Source organism: Symsagittifera roscoffensis, chromosome 4, assembly GCF_963678635.1.
Source record: "Symsagittifera roscoffensis chromosome 4, txSymRosc1.1, whole genome shotgun sequence".
NCBI classification, from domain to species: Eukaryota; Metazoa; Xenacoelomorpha; order Acoela; family Convolutidae; genus Symsagittifera; species Symsagittifera roscoffensis.
Genome location: NC_087065.1, coordinates 27,360,279 through 27,378,150, shown reverse-complemented (window position 1 = coordinate 27,378,150; position 17,872 = coordinate 27,360,279). Strand labels below are relative to the sequence as shown.

The following is a 17,872-nucleotide window of genomic DNA, read 5'->3' as shown; positions in this document are numbered from 1 at the left end:
TTGGCCTTTCTATTAAACTCTTATTACTACTCTGCTCGTACTTAACTGTAGAAGAAACGATTGTATAAAAGAGGGGTCAAAAATCAGCCATTTTGAGTCTATTAACTCGATTAAAATTGGAGTAGATTTGAAGTTCAACTGTTCACGACATCCAGTCATGAACTTGATCCAGAAAAAATGCTATTTTCAATCAAATTATTTGTAATTGAATTTTGTGGTTCAAACGGTTCTCAAATCATGTAGTTTAAAAATGGACATTTGAATTAATATAGAAAGGCTGTTGGTTACTTCTACATTGGTGCAATGTTTTAGAAGTTTAGGTTTGTGATTCGATATTCGTAGCAGTGGTTCTTCCATTTGACCGTTCTACTCAGGGAATAGTGAGAGTAGGCCAGAGTAGCGCCTGCTCTATATCGTGTCTTCAATCGCCTCATTCTGTATTCCTTTCCTCCCTCCCTCCCTTCTGCTCTGTTGACTGCTTTCCTTTCCGCGCCTACTTTTCCCCCTTCTTTCACCTCTCTTTCTTTCCCTCTCCTCTCCTCTTTCTCCCTTTCACACTCTTTTCCTCCTTTGCATGCGCGCCAGATCAGGCTGCTGTTATACCGTAGATACATATATTATATGTATAGTGTCCTACTGGTCAATTGAAGTTTCAAATTTAATTGCGCTTTTTCACCCACCTCAAATCGTAGTGTGCTCACTTCTACTCTGAAAGGGTCTGCCTGCGACATTTGAGTACTTTGTTTAGCTGTTCTGGTCGTAGTCATAAATAGAAAGCCGCTCGATTGCAACATCAGGCCCCGTCACAAACAATCTATGCATAAACAAGCTTTGAACTCCAGGACAGGGATTGTTTATACGTCTCTCTATACGCTAATTTCTGTGATAGGAGTTGTGAAACTTGATTGTTTTATGCAAATTTGTAGTTATCATCCATGAAAATTAAGTGGTGGTTGGTGCCTATTATTTTAGTCTTTTGCCAATTGAACTAAGCAAGACTAAAAGCGTTAATGTTTAGTATCATTTTTCAGTTGTTCATTTTAAATCTAATGCATAAAATTTGGGAGATTCTATATGAGAAATAAACAAATATTATCGCAGATATCAATAAGAGTTTCAAACGTTCCAAAATCATCGTAGTTTTTATTAACCTAAATTACTGACCCTAGGAACATTTGCTTGTCATGGTTTTCCTAGGGTCAGTTGATGAGTATTGATGAGTTCGGTTACTCATTTATGACACAGATGCGCGAAATTACTGTTCTTTTATGCTCGAAAAACAAAAGTTTTGCGCTTTGCTTCGGAAAAGTAGTCTAAAAATCCTGAATAGCACAGTTAATCAACCGTGTTTCACTCGGCCTTCTCAATTTTTCTATGATATAGAGGGCACTGGTTTGAGTTAGAAGTCAGTTCGCGATGGCAAATTGTTTGTGAATTTTGTTTTTAAGTACATGCCACCGAGTCACAGGTCTCTAACGGTGATATGCCTGGTCTAATTTCCGTCAATCAATGTCTTATTACTTGTGACAGTCATATATGTTCCCGACTTGATCCGGCGCTGTGGGACTTTCCCTCATATAAAACCAGTTAGGATGCGCTGCTGAAATAGCAGCAGCATGTTATTAAAGTTGTTTGAAGTTCCCCGATTCCCCCAGACGAATTCCCTCTTCAGTGTTACCTTTCAACGCTCCCGTTGGCATCGCGGGCGTTTGAAACTATATTAGGGATATTAAATAACGGATTGACAAGGTAATGAAGGTAACATGAAAGCCAACTTTTTAACTTCAGCGAACCCACGACCAAACAAAAAAGATATGCTGTTAGTTCACCTGTTATATTGTATCACGGACAAAACCTGGAGTAGGGATGTGATTTCAGTGAATATTTCGAGTAGTATTAGTTGTGTCTATGAGATGATATTTTATTAATCGTACCGGAACAGAACGGCGTGGCAACTTTGACTGGCTTAAATATACATAGATGACGTCAAACACTAGTTTATTTTGTTTTTTTTAACCTTTTTTATCCTTGTATAAACGTCACGTCTATCCACAATTTGAATGAAATAACATAAAATATGAGCATATTTAATATTGAACTTCAATGTCGTTGATGAATCTTTAATATTTCTGAAATAACTTCTTCAATAAGGTAATATTGCAACGCTATTAGAAATATATCCTTTAATGAAAATCAACCTTCGATAGTTGAGACTTTTGTTTTGCTCAGGGTGCAATACTGGCCGAGATGCATATAGTGACGCCAGAGGGTGTGCCGATCCACTTGACCAATGGGGCGGCAGGAGGAGCAGGAGCACCAAATGGGGTAGTCTCAACAGGCACTGCGGCTGTGGGAGGAGGAGGGACCATCATGCCCAATGGAGCCCCGCACCTGGACGGGTATCCGAACAACGACACGGACCCCCTCGGAATATCCGCTCTCAATTTCTCTACTTCTGGTATGTGATGATTTTGGCTAGAGTTGTAGTCTCGTAAGTAGTGCCGAATTCAAACCATTACAACGTAGCGAAAAGGGATCCCAGGTCTTCAAGATCGATTAGCAACCGTGTAAAGGTCTCGAAAAATTTGACCTGATCGACTTCTAATTTCGAAAGTACTGTTGTTTTCAAATTTCTTAGCAGAATAAAAGCTTGACCTATTGGTCCAATTTATTTTTAAAATTGAGTTACTTTTATCAAAAAAGTGTCAATCATAAATTGTTCTTGAAATTCAAAGAACCATATATTTTTCAAAAAACAAGAAGTTTATAATTTTTCTTCCTTGCGTTCATTGACTCTTTTTCGACTGGCTGTTTTTGGCTGCAAGCTCTGATTTGTCCATGACTGCCTTACAAACCGTCTGCATTGGTTTTTATTTGGCTCTTTTAAATCTGATCGCTTGCAAAAGGTAGAATTTGGCTAGCAAAAACATCCAATGCGAAAGAGTCGAAAATTTTGTAATTGCGTAGGTTTCTCACGTAAAGATGCCTCATTGGTAAAGTGTTGACTGGCAGAAGTTTGGGTGCAATAGAAAGCGTAAGGCGTTCGAGTGAGCTAAGTAAATTGTATTTGAAGTGTGGTTGATTGTTCAAAGGTGCGTTGAGCTGTATCGTGGATGCTTTGGAGAACCCCGGTTACTACGAAGTACTAGGCAGTGAAAAGAAGGCCAAGATGCTCTCAGATCTCTGCACAGACTTTTCGCTACACTCACTACTAGACGTAAGTATCAATCTGGGAACTGAACTGAACATGACCCCTTCCCAAATTGGCAAAGAATGCATTGTGGTTTTCACGTACACCTTCTCCATTCTACTAGCAAAAGTTTTACTCCCCTCTAAATAGTGATTTTCTAGGTTGTTATAGTTTTTTTTGGTCTGGCCAATCTTTTAATGCAAGTTCAGTGTAAGTCATGAAATTGTACAAAACGTCAATTATAATTGGTACATTTGTCAAATATCTTATAGTGAGCAAAAAGTGTTGCCGAAATTAGGTTTAATTTATCATTGAGATGAAAAAATATTGGATGATATTTTTTACATTTTGATTAAATCGAAATTTCAATTGCCATAGTTATAATGTGTCAAACATTAAATTGAGTCAGGTGTTGTGTTGTAAATATGTAGCTTTACGACTCAGTGTGCAATAAGAAGCCAATCCTGTCAAGTGTGAAGAGTGATGCTGAAGACTGTCTGGACAACGGTGGAGTCGAACCAGTACTGTTGGTATCCCTGTGTGAAGAAGTACTGCACGATTTGTCTGCCTCATCTGCCCAGCAGAATAATTTCACTCAACATAACGGCCCAGCGTCTGCATCGTCACTACAAGAACTGCTATCATCCCCATATCTAAGTGTAAGAAGATGATTATGCTAGAATTTACTTGGCAGGTTTTCGTTGAGAACTCATTATGCTCACAAGTTCAAAATTTTTTGATCGTTGAGACCATTTATGGTAAGCGCTCAGAATAATATTGCCGGCTCTCGCAACATTGATATGATATTTGCGCTAGTTTTAATAACTTAAGGTGTGTTCTATATAGAGCATGATTTTGAACTAACTCAACTTAATCGACGTGGTATGAATGCTTTAAGTTTCATAATAAGAAAACCGAGGGTTAAACGTGGAACTTAATTTTCAATCCTTCATTTATTATTTTAAATCCTTCAGTCCCTTCTGAAGACGTACGACGTTGTCATCTCAGAGTTAAACAGACCCCGCGCAGATGCGACAGACGGGAGTGAGACATCACTCTCCGCGTTAAATGGGTCCACCTCACAGCAAGGCCTCCCTCATCATCCACAGCAGCTAAGCAGCAGTAATACTCCTATCATCATGGACCGCAACCACCAAGCCCCGCCAGGTGAGACGCATTTGGATTGGTTGAGTTAAGTTGACATCATTTATCTAGTAACTAAATGATCAGCATACCAATTGTTGAAGTTTTTATGGTGATGTCTTTAATGGGACCTAATTGCTGCCAGTCTCAACTTATGTTTCTGATTGAAGAGACGTCGTTCCACAAGGAAACAAAAAGTACAGATCGTGATTGATGGTTGAAAATTCATAAGGTCCGTCCTTGTTCTGGCAAATAGATAGTTATTTTCTGTAGTCGGCTGCTTGTTTTCTGCAATAGAGCCCCATTTGATCCGAAAACTGACAAAAAATTGATACTCGGCAATTGGCAGAGAAAATAAAATGTTAGCTTTTAATTATTAGTCACATGATCAAAGTACCATGTAGTTTTAGATTCGAACCTTTCTGTTTCAGTTATGGACCAAAACGGAAGTGCAGTAATTCCCTACCCACCTGCTAACCCAGGACCACACACAGTACGACTCGTGCAGTTCCACCGAGGCACAGACGAGCCAATGGGCATCACTCTCAAAATGACAGATGCTGGCGAGTGTCTTGTGGCCAGAATAATGCACGGGGGAATGGTGCACAGACAGGCGGCACTGCAAGTGGGAGACCAGATCAAAGAGATCAATGGAACTTCAGTGGCCAATCATAGCGTAGATACTTTGCAAGAGATGCTGAATCACCTGAGAGGCAGGATCACGTTCAAGATAGTGCCCAGTCAAATTGCGGTGCCACCACCTTGTGAGGTGAGCACTTCTTTTTCGGAAATTAGAGTCAGAATGGCATTGCCGAGCAGTCTCATCAAACTAAGATTGATCAAATTTTTTTTACGAAGTTCATACCTTAGTTTTATGCTTGCGATTTGCAAAACTAATCAAATCGGAATATTGACGTTTTTGCCACGTAAACAATTTGTCTTATACCATCATTGCATAACTTCTTGGACTTATATCACTTCTTTACACTAGCGATCAGCTCAGTGTATTATTACGAACCTTCTCTTTTTCTAACTTAACTCGCAAATAAAGGGGTCCATTAAAAGTTCACTTTAGGAAATTTCACTGTAGCATTGGAAATTGCACAGCATCTGTTCTCTACTTTATTTGTGGCTTCTGTTTAGTACCTTTTAAGCTTCCGTGGCTGAGTGGTCAGTGCGTGAGACTCGCAGTCTCTAGGTCGAAGTAGGTCATAGGTGCGAATCTCAGACCTAGATTTGCTAATTCGAGGCTTATTTCTACTTTTTCTTATTGCACTTAAAGAGCTGCACTTAAATACTGCACTTATTGCACTTTTAGTGTTTGCGAAGCGAATCTTCGCCTCTGTGTAAAACTTGTCAGTGCAAGTGTTTTGTAATCCGGAACTAGAATGTTTTCCCGTAAACAACTTGTCTTCACATTTGCGCGCTTGCGAGCGTTAGTGTATAAGTACGAGCCTTCTTTTTTTTCTAATCTAAAATGTTCCCTGATTTTGAAATTTCGCTGTATCATTGGAAATTGCATAGCATCTGTTCTCTGCTTCGTTTGTGGCTTGTTTTGTCTTAATTAAGCGTCCGTGGCTGAGTGGTTAGTATTGAGACTCATAATCGCGGTCGAAGTAGGTTTTAGGTTCGAATCGGAGACGTCGAATTTGAACTAATTCGAGACTTATTTTGAGTTTTTTCTTTTTTTGTTTCATAGAGCTGCTTTTTGTTGTGTTCTGCTAGTGTTTGCTTATTTGCTTTTCTTAGTTCTTTAATAATTGAACCTAAACAACTTCTAGTTTACTTCACACTTACCCTAGAGGTAACGCCGTTGCGCGTTGCCTTTCAACCCTATGGTCTAAGGCTCGAGTCCCGGGCGTACTTATTAAAGAGTAATGAACATATTGAAGACTCCAAAATAGGTCTTGCTGATTGTTTTTTCAGAAAAAATCCAAAATTGTGTATAAAAGTCTGTAATAACTAAAGATAGGCAATTCATACATATTGATGCATTTATGAATACATTTAGGTATATATGCACTTTGAGTTAAATTGGAATTAATCTGCTGAAAAAAAAAACGTAAAAAGCACTCTCCAAATACAAACGTGGAATTGGAGCAAAAGAACGTGAACGATTTCTAGTTTCGAAAATGGAATTTTTCTTTTAGATTTCCAGCGGAATAAAAACTTTACCTGTTGGTCCATTTTTCTCAAGTTGGTTTATTGTTATAAAAAAAGCGCCAATCATAAATCGTTCTAGAAATTCAAAGAGTTTAAAGGTTATCTTTAGTTTTCTTTTAAAATTCGAAAGTTGTGATTTTTTCAGCAAAATCAGTGTTTTTTTAATGTTTACTTGCATTCATTACTCTTTTCCAATCTTCATTTGGCTGTTTTTTTCAGTTTGCTTTTGAAATTTTTTTGCGGTTCAAATTGAATCTTTGGTCGTGCAATAGTTTTGTCGGCTTAGTTGACACATCACGGATGTCGCGTGTGCTGTCAGCAATTTTGATTGTAGTTGCAAAAGCAGGTGGTGTTAATTGTAGTCTCACAGGGGATGTGAATCTTTTTTCAAATGTTTTGGAATCATTTTTTTTCCGGCTTAACTGGTGTCTGCTCAAAGGTTGTCCACTTAGTTGCCACATCACGGATTTGTCATCTGATTCAAGCGAGTTTCATTGTAGTTGCAAGTGCAAGTATTTATCATTGAGTTTCAGCTAGGACTTAAAGCTCTAAAGATGATTTCATTTTTAAAACTTCGGCTAACTTGTGTCTGCTCAAAGTTTGTCGGCTTTCTTTCTTTTTCGTAAGTTATGTTCCATTGAGAATTTGATATTGAAATGTCTAGCATGTTTGCCTGGATTGAACTTCTATCGATACGTACGAACATTTAAGTTTTGGTAGATCCATTTTTTTTCAATATTTTTGACTTTTTTCGTCTTAAGTTTTTATGTTTGTGTTGTATCGCAAGTGGTTCGAAGCTCAACTTCGCCTCTGTGTTCCTTACATGCACGAAGTGTGCTCTTACAGTATGATTTTTCAGTTGCAAAAAAAATGTTTAGCCGGGTTCTCGGCTTATTGCGTGTCGTCTTAATCCTAAGTCGAATTTCTTTTTCATATCTCCCAGCGGAACGAAATTTTTATATCACTCAAAAAATGTTCTTGAAATTCGAAGAACATACTTTTTGCCGTGGAATTCAAAAGTTATCAGAAAAATTAAATTGTATTTTTCTTCCGTTCCTTGATTTTTTTCCAGCTGTCTGTTGGCTATTCCTTAATATTGGCTTGATTTGTTTTTACCGTGTATTATTTGGAAAGATAACTCTTTTTGATTTAATGGGACTCAGCAAGCCTGAAGCTTGCCTGATTTATTGGATTTCTAGAGTTTGGGACTCAGCACGCCTGAGAGTTTGATTCTTTTTGTTGAAAAATTGAAAAGTTTATTTAATTGAATTATCATATTTATTTGGTTTTCATGAGGCACTTGGGAGATCGATTTTACCTCATTGGGATTGTTTTTCGAAAATTATTTTGCCTCTTCTTTCCTTTATTTGTGTTTTTGAATTTAACCAGTGACATTTTTGTTGCTTGTTTCCGAAGTGCAGCTTCGCTGATGTGTTAATTTTTTCAAGCCTAGCTCAAGTACATGCTTTGAGTTACTGATTGGTTTTGTGAACTCTGCTCTTCTCCAAAATCCTTTCTGCGATACGAAAATTTCATATTTGGAAATGAAGGTCGGACTAATCTTTTCGGCTTCTTAGAAGCAGAAAACCAAATCGGAAAACAAAGGATTTTCAACATTTCATCAATCGTCCACTGTATAAAGAAATGCATTGCAGCCAGGCTGGTTTCAGACCGGAGCTGTTGATTTTGTGTTTCCTTTGAATGTTTTTACGCTAATTTTTTTACACTACCGAGCTTTAACGAGCGTAGTGTAATAGTATGGCTATTTTTCCTCAGCCTAAATCGCATTTAGCGAGCGGTAGTGTATTAGTAGGGCTATTTTGCCCCAGCCTAAATTGCAAATATCGGTGACAATTTTAATAGGGTGACCTCCCTCATGCTGGAGGGACCGAATGGTAGATTTTTTTTGCCTAATTTCAGCCAATCAGAATTGAGTGTTCAAAAATCTTGAGGATATCAAAAAAATCTCAAAGTAAGCAAACAAAATCAGGCCATTACCAGTTTTGTTGTGTTCTGCTAGTGTTTGCTTATTTGCTTTTCTTAGTTGTTTAATAATTGAACCTAAGCAACTCAACTTCTAGTTTACTTGACACTTACCCTAGAGGTAACGCCGTTGCCTTTCAACCCTAAGGTCTAAGGCTCGAGTCCCGGCCGTACTTTTTAAAGAGTAATGAACGTATTGAAGACTCTAAAATATGTCTTGCTGATTTTTTTTCAGAAAAAATCCTAAATTGTGTATAAAAGTCTGTAATTATTAAAGATGTGCAATTCATACGTATTGATGCATTAAGAATACATTTAGGTATATATGCACTTTGAGTTAAATTGGAATTAATCTGCTGAAAAAACCGTAAATAGCACTCTCCAAATACAAACGTGGAATTTGAGCAAAAGAACGTGAACGATTTCTGGTTTCGAAAATGGAATTTATGTTTTAGATTTCCAGCGGAATAAAAACTTTAACTGTTGGTCCATTTTTCTCAAGTTGGTTTTTTGTTATAAAAAAAGCGCCAATCATAAATCGTTCTAGAAATTCAAAGTGTTTAAAGGTTATCTTAAGTTTTCTTTTAAAATTCGAAATTTTTTCAACAAAATCAGTGTTTTTTTAATGTTTACTTGCGTTCATTACTCGTTTCCAATCTTCATTTGGCTATGTTTTTTTTTCAGTATGCATTTGAAATTTTTTTGCGGTTTAAATTGAATCTTTGGTCGTGCAATAGTTTTGTCGGCTTAGTTGACACATCACGGATGTCGCGTGTGCTGTCAGCAATTTTGATTGTAGTTGCAAAAGCAGGTGGTGTTAATTGTAGTCTCACAGGGGATGTGAATCTTTTTTCAAATGTTTTTGAATCATTTTTTTCCGGCTTAACTGGCGTCTGCTCTAAGATTGTCCACTTAGTTGCCACATCACGGATTTGTCATCTGATTCAAGCGAGTTTCATTGTAGTTGCAAGTGCAAGTATTTATCATTGAGTTTCAGCTGGGACTTAAAACTCTAAAGATGATTTCATTAAAAAAAATTCGGCTAATTTGTGTCTGCTCAAAGTTTGTCGGCTTTCTTTCTTTTTCGTAAGTTATGTTCCGTTGAGAATTTGATATTGAAATGTCTAGCATGTTTGCCTGGATTGAACTTCTATCGATACGTACGAACATTTAAGTTTTGGTAGATCCATTTTTTTTCAATATTTTTGACTTTTTTCGTCTTAAGTTTTTATGTTTGTGTTGTATCGCAAGTGGTTCGAAGCTCAACTTCGCCTCTGTGTTCCTTACATGCACGAATTGTGCTCTTACAGTATGATTTTTCAGTTGCAAAAAAAACTTTTGCCGGGTTCTCGGCTTATTGCGTGTCGTCTTAATCTATATCGGTTATACATCTAATAGTTTTTTGCAAAATTTCAAAGAGATGTTTGAGAGTGATTAAACTCTTACGAGATCTTGTAGAATTCACAGTAAACCTCACAGACCCTCATTTATTTATTTTCACAATGTTAACTTCACTCGAAACTTTCTTAGTTTTTGATTAACCGACCGTTTTTTGTCTTTTTTTTTGATATAACAAGTAATTGAATTTAATTTTCTTTTTTCGTCAACCACTGATTTTTTAGAGTTAATAATGTTAACTTGATTTTCGCGGTTTGAATTTTTTTAAATAAAGTTCATTTCATTTGTTTAAAGGAAGGCAATCTCCACTATTGAATAGCAAAAGTATAAAGGTTATGAAAAACGTTTCCAAAGTGGAGATCTCCCAGCGAAACGAAATTTTATATCACTCATAAAATTTTCTTGAAATTCGAAGAGCATACATTTTTTTTACAGAAACATAAATTGTTTTTGAATTTCAAAGAACATACTTTTTGTCGTGGAATTCAAAAGTTATCAGAAAATGTAAGTTGTATTTTTCTTCCGTTCTTTGATTTTTCTTCAGCTGTCTGTTGGCTATTGTTTAATATTGGCTTGATTTGTTTTTACCGTGTATTATTTGGAATGATAACTCTTTTTGATTTAATAGGACTCAGCAAGCCTGAAGGTTGCCTGATTTATTGGATTTCTAGAGTTTGGGACTCAGCACGCCTGAGAGTTTGATTCTTTCTGTTGAAAAATTGAAAAGTTTATTTAATTGAATTATCATATTTATTTGGTTTTCATGATGCACTTGGGAGATCGATTTGACCTCATTGGGATTGTTTTTCGAAAATTATTTTGCCTCTTCTTTCCTTTATTTGTGTTTTTGAATTTAAATTGTGACATTTTTGTTGCTTGTGTTTGCGAAGTGCAGCTTCGCTGATGTGTAAATTTTTTTTAAGCCTAGCTCAAGTACATGTTTTGAATAACTTACTGGTTTTTGTGAACTCTGCTCTTCTCCAAAATCCTTTCTGCGATACGAAAGTTTCATATTTGGAAGTGAAGGTCGAGCTAATATTTTCGGCTTCTTTAAAGCAGAAAACAAATGATTTTCAACATTTCATCAATCGTGCACTGTATAATGAAATGCATTGCGGCCAGGCTGGTTTCAGACCGGAGCTGTTGATTTTGTGTTTCCTTTGAATGTTTTTACGCTAATTTCTTTACACTACCGAGCATTAGCGAGCGTAGTGTAATAGTATGGCTATTTTTCCCCAGCCTAAATCGCATTTAGCGAGCGGTAGTGTTTTAGTTGGGCTATTTTGCCCCAGCCTAAATTGCAAATATTGGTGACACTTTAAATAGGGTGGCGTCCCTCATGCTAGAGGGACCGAATGGCTGATTTTTTTTTGCTTTTTTTCAGCCAATCAGAATTGAGTATTCAAAAATCTTGAGGAAATCGAAAAAATCTCAAACTAAGCAAACAAAATCAGGCCATTAGTGTCAATATTGACCGATTATATAATAAGCAGGTGTATGAAATGAATGCCGGATGGAAGGCGGATTGGAACAGTTTTATTTTTTCTAGGATACCGGTTCACGAAAAATTGAAAAACAAAGAACTAAATTTATTATACCTGCACAGATTATATCTGCATCTAGTAATTTTTTTATATTATCGTTTTCTGTTAATATTGACTTCGATTTTGTGAGAAAGGCATTTAGCCAAGAAAAACGGTTAGCGATTTCGATTGGTTGAAATTTTTCCAGTATTCGGTCCTTCCAGCATGAGAACCCTCCCCTTTATTGGCACCTTAACGGTTATTGATAGAATTTGCTTTGACATTCCATCAGTCATAACTTAAGACAGTTGATGCATTCCAGCATTAGGTCCCTCCAGCATGAGAACCCTCCCCTTTAATGGCACCTTTACGGGTTTTTGGTAGACCTTCGATTAGTAATAAGCTCACACAGTTGATGCAATTTGAATTCATCAACTGAGCCAAAAAAAACAACACTACAATAATAAAAATTTGATTTCGAAATTCAAAAATGGAATTCAAAAGTTTTCAATAACAAGTAAGTGTTATTTTTTCTTGCGTTCCTTGATTCTTTTCCAGCTGTCTGTTGGCTGTTTTTGTTTTGGCTTGATTTGTTTTCACCGTGTATTATTTGGAATGGTAACTTTTTTGATTTAATGGGATTCAGCAAGCCTGAAGTTTGCCTGATTTATTGGATTTCCACAAGCCTGAAAATTTTTTTTATACTTTTTGTTGAAAACTTTGAAAGTTTGTTGTTTAATTGAATAATCACATTTAGATGGTTTTCATGATGCGCTTGTGAGATGGTTTTGAGCTCATTGGTAATGTTTTTCGAAGCCTATTTTGCCTCTTCTTTCCTTTGTTTGTTTTTATTCCAAATTTTTACATGCAAAACTTAGTCTATGTTTTTGGTGCCATTTTTGCTGCATCGTATTGGCAATTTATTAGCATATGTACCTGCTTAATTTGTGACGAGTACTTGCTGATAGTTAAGCGGAGTGAGACTCCCAATCTCGAAGTCGCAATTTCGAATCCGATACATAGCAATTTTTTACTAATTCGATACTAACTAATACTGTTTTTTCCTTCACTTCTTAGAGCTGCTGTTTCGTCGTATTCTCGCTGATGTTTACGAAGGGCAGCTTCGCCTCTGTAAATAAAAAATAATCGCGATGCGTTTTATTTTCCTTTTTTTAATACTTTTCTGCATCGCAAATGGTGTAAAAAACTCATCTTGCATTCAAAAAATTATACTTCATTTTGAAAATGTTCATGTTTTAGCTATCAGCATTAATATTTTGTTTGAGAAATTTTTTTTTAAATAAAATTCAGCGTGTTTTTTACACTTTTTTTTTCAAAACTATTGCATAAAGTTTTTCAACCGAACTGTTACAAACTTTGAAGATATGCTATGAATTAACCATTCTATGAAATAAAAGTTTTCGAAACAGCACTAAATAGCTTTAAAAAATATACTTTCGCAACCTAATTTGCTCGTTGTGACAAACCTTTTTGAAGAATGAAAAGGTGAGAAAACAAGATAGTAATTGATATCGCCCATTCTGATTTTTTTTTCAGTTATTCGTGCGAGCACTATTTGATTACGACCCTGCAAAAGATGACTCCATCCCATGTCCAGAAGCGGGTGTCCAGTTCTTCTGTGGCGAGATCCTCCAGATCATCTCGAAGGACGACCAGGCGTGGTGGCAGGCGAGGAAGTACACAGATCCCCCTCATGTCCCAGCCGGACTGATTCCTTCAAGTGAATTGCAGGAGTGGAGGGCTACTTTGAGTGAGAAGGAGAGGTACAGGAAAGAGAATAATCCTGCCTGTGGATGGTTCGGAAAGAAAAAGACCAAAGTTAAGAACTTGAGGGGTCCCGGCGCGCTGCCGCGTCTTCCAGGCTCTATTGGTTAGCTTTTTCAGATTTTATTGACAAACAAAAAGTAATACAAGAATAGCCGATTACTGTGCAGGTAGCATAGATTATTCCGACCATGGTCTTAAAAAATATAAATAAAAGGTCAAATTAGTGTCGTTTTTTTCTGCGTGTTGTGATAAAAAGATCTGAACAAGAAAATAGAACTTAGACATATTCGACAGTCATAGTAAAATAGGACAATTGGAAAACATTTTTTGTAGAAGAAAAATACTAGAAAATCTACAAACAAAATTGCAAGAAAAACGAAAAAAATCACTTTATTAGTTTAAATTTTGGCCAAGTTTTTTAATGTCGTTCAAATTAAAATCGAAAGGGCTTTAATATGATATATCACTCAACCCATTCCAATTATTACTTGTGGTACCTGATTTTGCTTGGATAACTAAAAAAAACTAAAACACATCCGAATACATAGTTCATCCACATTTTTCAAATGGTCGCTAAAATAATTGGTTCAGAAAGTTCGCAAAGCGATCATTTACCTCTTACTGAAAATGCTTTGGAATTTTAAATATTGCTTTATTAAGAAAAGAAAGTTTAGGAAACACATTTGAACTTTGTTTTGGGGCAAACTTCACCAAAAGTTAAAATTATTTGATGTCTACTTATCCATTTTCTCAAAAACCTGGAATTCATTAGAAATTAAGAGAGACATGAGTCGAATTTTTCAAAAGCAAAAATTCATCGCAAACCAATTTCATCAGGGTTCATAGTAGTTCCGTGAAGTATTCCGTATCGAATCCGTTACCCGCTAAGGCATGGCTGTTTGGTTGCTGTGGAGTTTCCTATTTGTAATGGCAAATAGCTCTGCGCCGAATTTTCGCATTTTGAAATGCAACCAATAGTCTGTATACAATTGATAGATGCGACGAGTTTTCGCCTCATTGGAATGAAGTATGAGTTCATTCGACTGCTTCTGTTTCAGAAATTGTGACGTACGAAGAGGTTGTAAAACTGCCAGCTTTCATGCGCAAGACTCTGGTTCTGCTGGGTGCGCATGGTGTCGGCAGGAGACACATCAAGAACTCTCTCATAGCCGCTCATCCAGACAGATTCGCATACCCCATACCTCGTAAGTTTCAGAGCAATATAGCTGTTATATTGCCCTTGACGTCTACTTCTCAAATAAGGATTGTGGAAGTTTACTGGGATCCTATAACAAGCGTTTTTCTACTTTCTCCTACATTCCATTGTTAACATGTTTTTAGAGACTGATTGTTGAGTCAAGTATATGATATTGCGATGAGCGAAGAAACAAAGTGCTCAGAATGTTACACTCAACTGCCTTAAAAATGCTTAAACATTCCTGAGTACAGTTCGAATATTTAGCTTCAACTTGTAAGCCTTGGGTTTTACGCAAGACTCATACCATAGGAAGAAATTTTTATGTGTTACAGACACTTCTCGGAAGCCGATGTTAGACGAAGTGGACGGAAAGAACTACTACTTTGTGACGCATGACGAAATGATGGCGGACATAGCTGCCAATCAGTACCTGGAGTACGGAACCCACGAGGACGCCATGTATGGTACCAAACTGGAGACGATCCGACGGATTCACGCGAGAGGACTCATTGCTATTTTGGATGTGGAACCACAAGCGCTGAAGATACTAAGATGTGCAGAGTTTGCGCCTTTTGTGGTTTTCATTGCGGCTCCCCAGATTACAACTGAAAATGCGTTCTCAAATGTAAGCCGTTGGCTTGTTCAATTGTCCTGGACCACGTAACATCTAATAGTAGATTCTATTTTGATTTATTAATTGCAAGGCGTAGTAAGAAAACCAAATCATTAGCAAGGATGTAGTAAGTACATACATGTCACATGTTTTTAGACGAGTCTTAGTTATTCACAGTCGGGTCATGTAATCATGATTGGATCTCTTAATAAAAGCCTTTCTGTTTGCAGCAAGGAAGTTTGGAAAGACTGATGAAAGAGTCTGATGTTCTCTACCGCTCTTACAGACACCTTTTTGATCTCATCAAGGTCAATGACGACATCGATGATACAATTAGGACCCTGGAAAAGGCCATCGATGATGTATGCACATCCCCGCAATGGGTTCCCGCCAACTGGGTGTACTAACCAGAGCAGTCATTGCAAACTAGCTAACGATTATCGATCATTGGTAAATAGATTGTTCTACAATGACTCGACGAAAGTGACTAAAGGTTATTTGACACTGCGAGTCTGCGAATGCTTCTGAAAAGATGCACATTAATTTATGTCTGGAAAAACTTTTTGATTACCCAGGATGGAATTAAATTGGCCATTAAACTTATTTCCAACTGCAGCAACTCTATTTTTGTATTGACGTCAAGTTTTGTGACAACATGTTAAAACAAGTTAGCTATATTAGTGTGCATTTGTATGTCTTCTATACTGTGAAAACAACTATAGTTGTGAGTCAGTTTCTGTCTGTCTCGCTGTAAAGATTTGCAGTTGTTTCAGTTCTATCATTTCCTCATTAACTGATTGATTTATTAGATATTTCAAATTTATGATAAATAGTGATACTTAACATCATCTCCAGACTCATCGTCTTTCACCGAATTTTTCATTGTTGAACTGTTTTGATGCGGTTCAAGGACGTCCTGATCCACATGATTTTAGGTGAATTGTTTCTATAGATACTGTTGTTACTGGTATCGGTTTTTTGTCGTGAAATAAATTAAATTGATTTTCGCCTTTCTCTTTTCTTGGAATTTGCGTTGTGAACTTGGTACAAATATGATAGTTGGGTCTCTAAAGTTTAGATGAGTCCTTAAAAGATTTTTTGGGATTAAAATGTTCGGAAACAGGTGTCGAATTTGTTTGCTTGTTTTTGAAATTTCCTCAAAAATTGCGGGAACCATTTTTCGTTCTTGCTTTTTTCCGGGACCCAACTATCATACTTGCAGCATTTACTTCAATTATCAGTTTAATGGGCAGCTTCGCTCTCTTGTCATGTAAATTAAAGCTTATATTATATGAAATCGTTTCGCAGTAGTTTAAATCCAGCATTAAATTCAACCGGGCAGGCCGCGGATCGTTTTCCCTGCTCATGATGTTAACTCAGTTAATCAAAAGATTGTTCTAGTGCCATCAATTTGGGTTTCCAGATTTGTACGTTGACTTCAAACTCATGTTTTTCATGAGCGCTGATGTTTTTCATGTATGATGGTGTCTTAAAATCTGGTGAAATTATTTTCATTCATATAACAGCGCAGTAATCAATTTGGTTCATTCGACTGATTTATGCTAAAAGTATAATCCCCATTAACTATGTGCAATGAATTCTTTACTGTCGATCTGTTTTAGTTTTAACGTTTTTCAGGTTTTTATCAAACTCTGGTTGAAAGCAGATCCATTGGCTGTTTTAGCGTGTAAATATGTTTTCTTCGGATTTGTACAAAATTTATAGTTTTAAAAATCGCAAGTTTGTTAATTTAGCAGTAAATTATTTATGAAAATCAAATTGATAAGGCAATGTGTTTTGATAGCTATGTTAATTATTGAATGAATAATTTAGAATTCATATTTTCATTTATTTGCAGAATTTGTTTGAGAGACTAAGAGTGCAGCAGAAATTCCGACTGAAAGTTAACGGTATAAGCGCTTCACAGACATTTAGAGTAATGAACGTAGTGAGTACTCTTATTTAGGTCCTAAGACTTTTTCCCGAAAACAACGCAAAAAAAATCAAGAAAATTGTTTTCAGGAAAAAGTCTTACTATTTGTTTAAGCGCTCAATTTTTCGCGGTTTGAATTTTGATTTTCTACGCTTTGCGATTAGCAAGCGTATCAAACGGGGATACAGTTTTTTTTCTGGTTAACTACTTGAACAAAATCAGTTGAATCACTCGCTGACTTCTTTTCATTTCTCTTCTTTTAACATCTTCCAGGTTGCTTGGCCTGGAGGTAAAGCAGTTGCCATTGTACCCTAACGTCTGCGGTTCGAGTCGTGGCCGGACCTTGTTTTGTTCTGTATCAAGGAAGTTGAAAACAAAAATTTCGAGAAAAATAATTAGTTGTTTTGTTCGTTTGTTCGCTCAGGTTTTGACGGTCTAATTGCCACCACGGATTTTGCTTGTGCTGTAGACAATGTTCATTGTAGTTGAAAAGGCAAGTGTTGTTCATTCTAATTTCAGGGGGAACTTTTTTGGTTCAGTAGGTGTCTGCTCAAAAATGGTCGGCTTAGTTGCCACATCACTGAGACATCTTCATTTTTTCCCGGCTTTTTATGTTTTTTATGTTAGTGTTGTATCGCAAGTGGCGCACAGCTCCGCTTCGCCTCTGTGTTTTAAGTTCAATTCATTTGCTTCTTTAAGAGGAAGGCAAACTCCGCTGTCGAACAGCAAAAGTGAGAAAGTAAAAACAAACGTGATCAATTTCTAGCATCGAAAATGGAATTTGCTTTTTCAGATTTCCCAGCGAAATAAAAAAAATACCTATTGATCCAGTTTTCTCAAATAGCGTTAACTTTATCAAAAAACGACCTATCATAAATTGTTCGTGCAACTCAAAGATCGTTAATGGCATGACTTTTTTAAATTAAAAAGTCGAAAGTTG

General features: G+C 36.6%; 2 protein-coding genes and 1 long non-coding RNA gene across 4 annotated transcripts in view; 2 read left to right on the top strand and 1 right to left on the bottom strand.

The window, feature by feature from the left end:
* LOC134844114 (peripheral plasma membrane protein CASK-like) overlaps positions 1–16,093 on the top strand; it is a 158,496-nt gene extending 142,403 nt beyond the window's left edge. Inside the window, exons 10-18 of the mRNA XM_063860607.1 lie at positions 2,230–2,458; positions 3,093–3,217; positions 3,622–3,849; positions 4,165–4,357; positions 4,765–5,102; positions 12,958–13,291; positions 14,247–14,393; positions 14,719–15,011; positions 15,230–16,093. Coding sequence (XP_063716677.1) covers positions 2,230–2,458; positions 3,093–3,217; positions 3,622–3,849; positions 4,165–4,357; positions 4,765–5,102; positions 12,958–13,291; positions 14,247–14,393; positions 14,719–15,011; positions 15,230–15,406 — 2,064 coding nt within the window. The 3' untranslated portion in view covers positions 15,407–16,093. The remainder of the gene's footprint in view (positions 1–2,229; positions 2,459–3,092; positions 3,218–3,621; positions 3,850–4,164; positions 4,358–4,764; positions 5,103–12,957; positions 13,292–14,246; positions 14,394–14,718; positions 15,012–15,229) is intronic.
* LOC134844117 (c-Myc-binding protein-like) overlaps positions 1–17,872 on the bottom strand; it is a 493,244-nt gene that overhangs the window by 144,395 nt on the left and 330,977 nt on the right. The gene's annotated exons all lie outside the window — the stretch shown is intronic.
* On the top strand, positions 16,157–16,846 carry LOC134845099 (uncharacterized). Its single transcript, XR_010162709.1, has 2 exons — positions 16,157–16,341; positions 16,380–16,846. It is a non-coding gene; the product is annotated as an uncharacterized LOC134845099 (long non-coding RNA).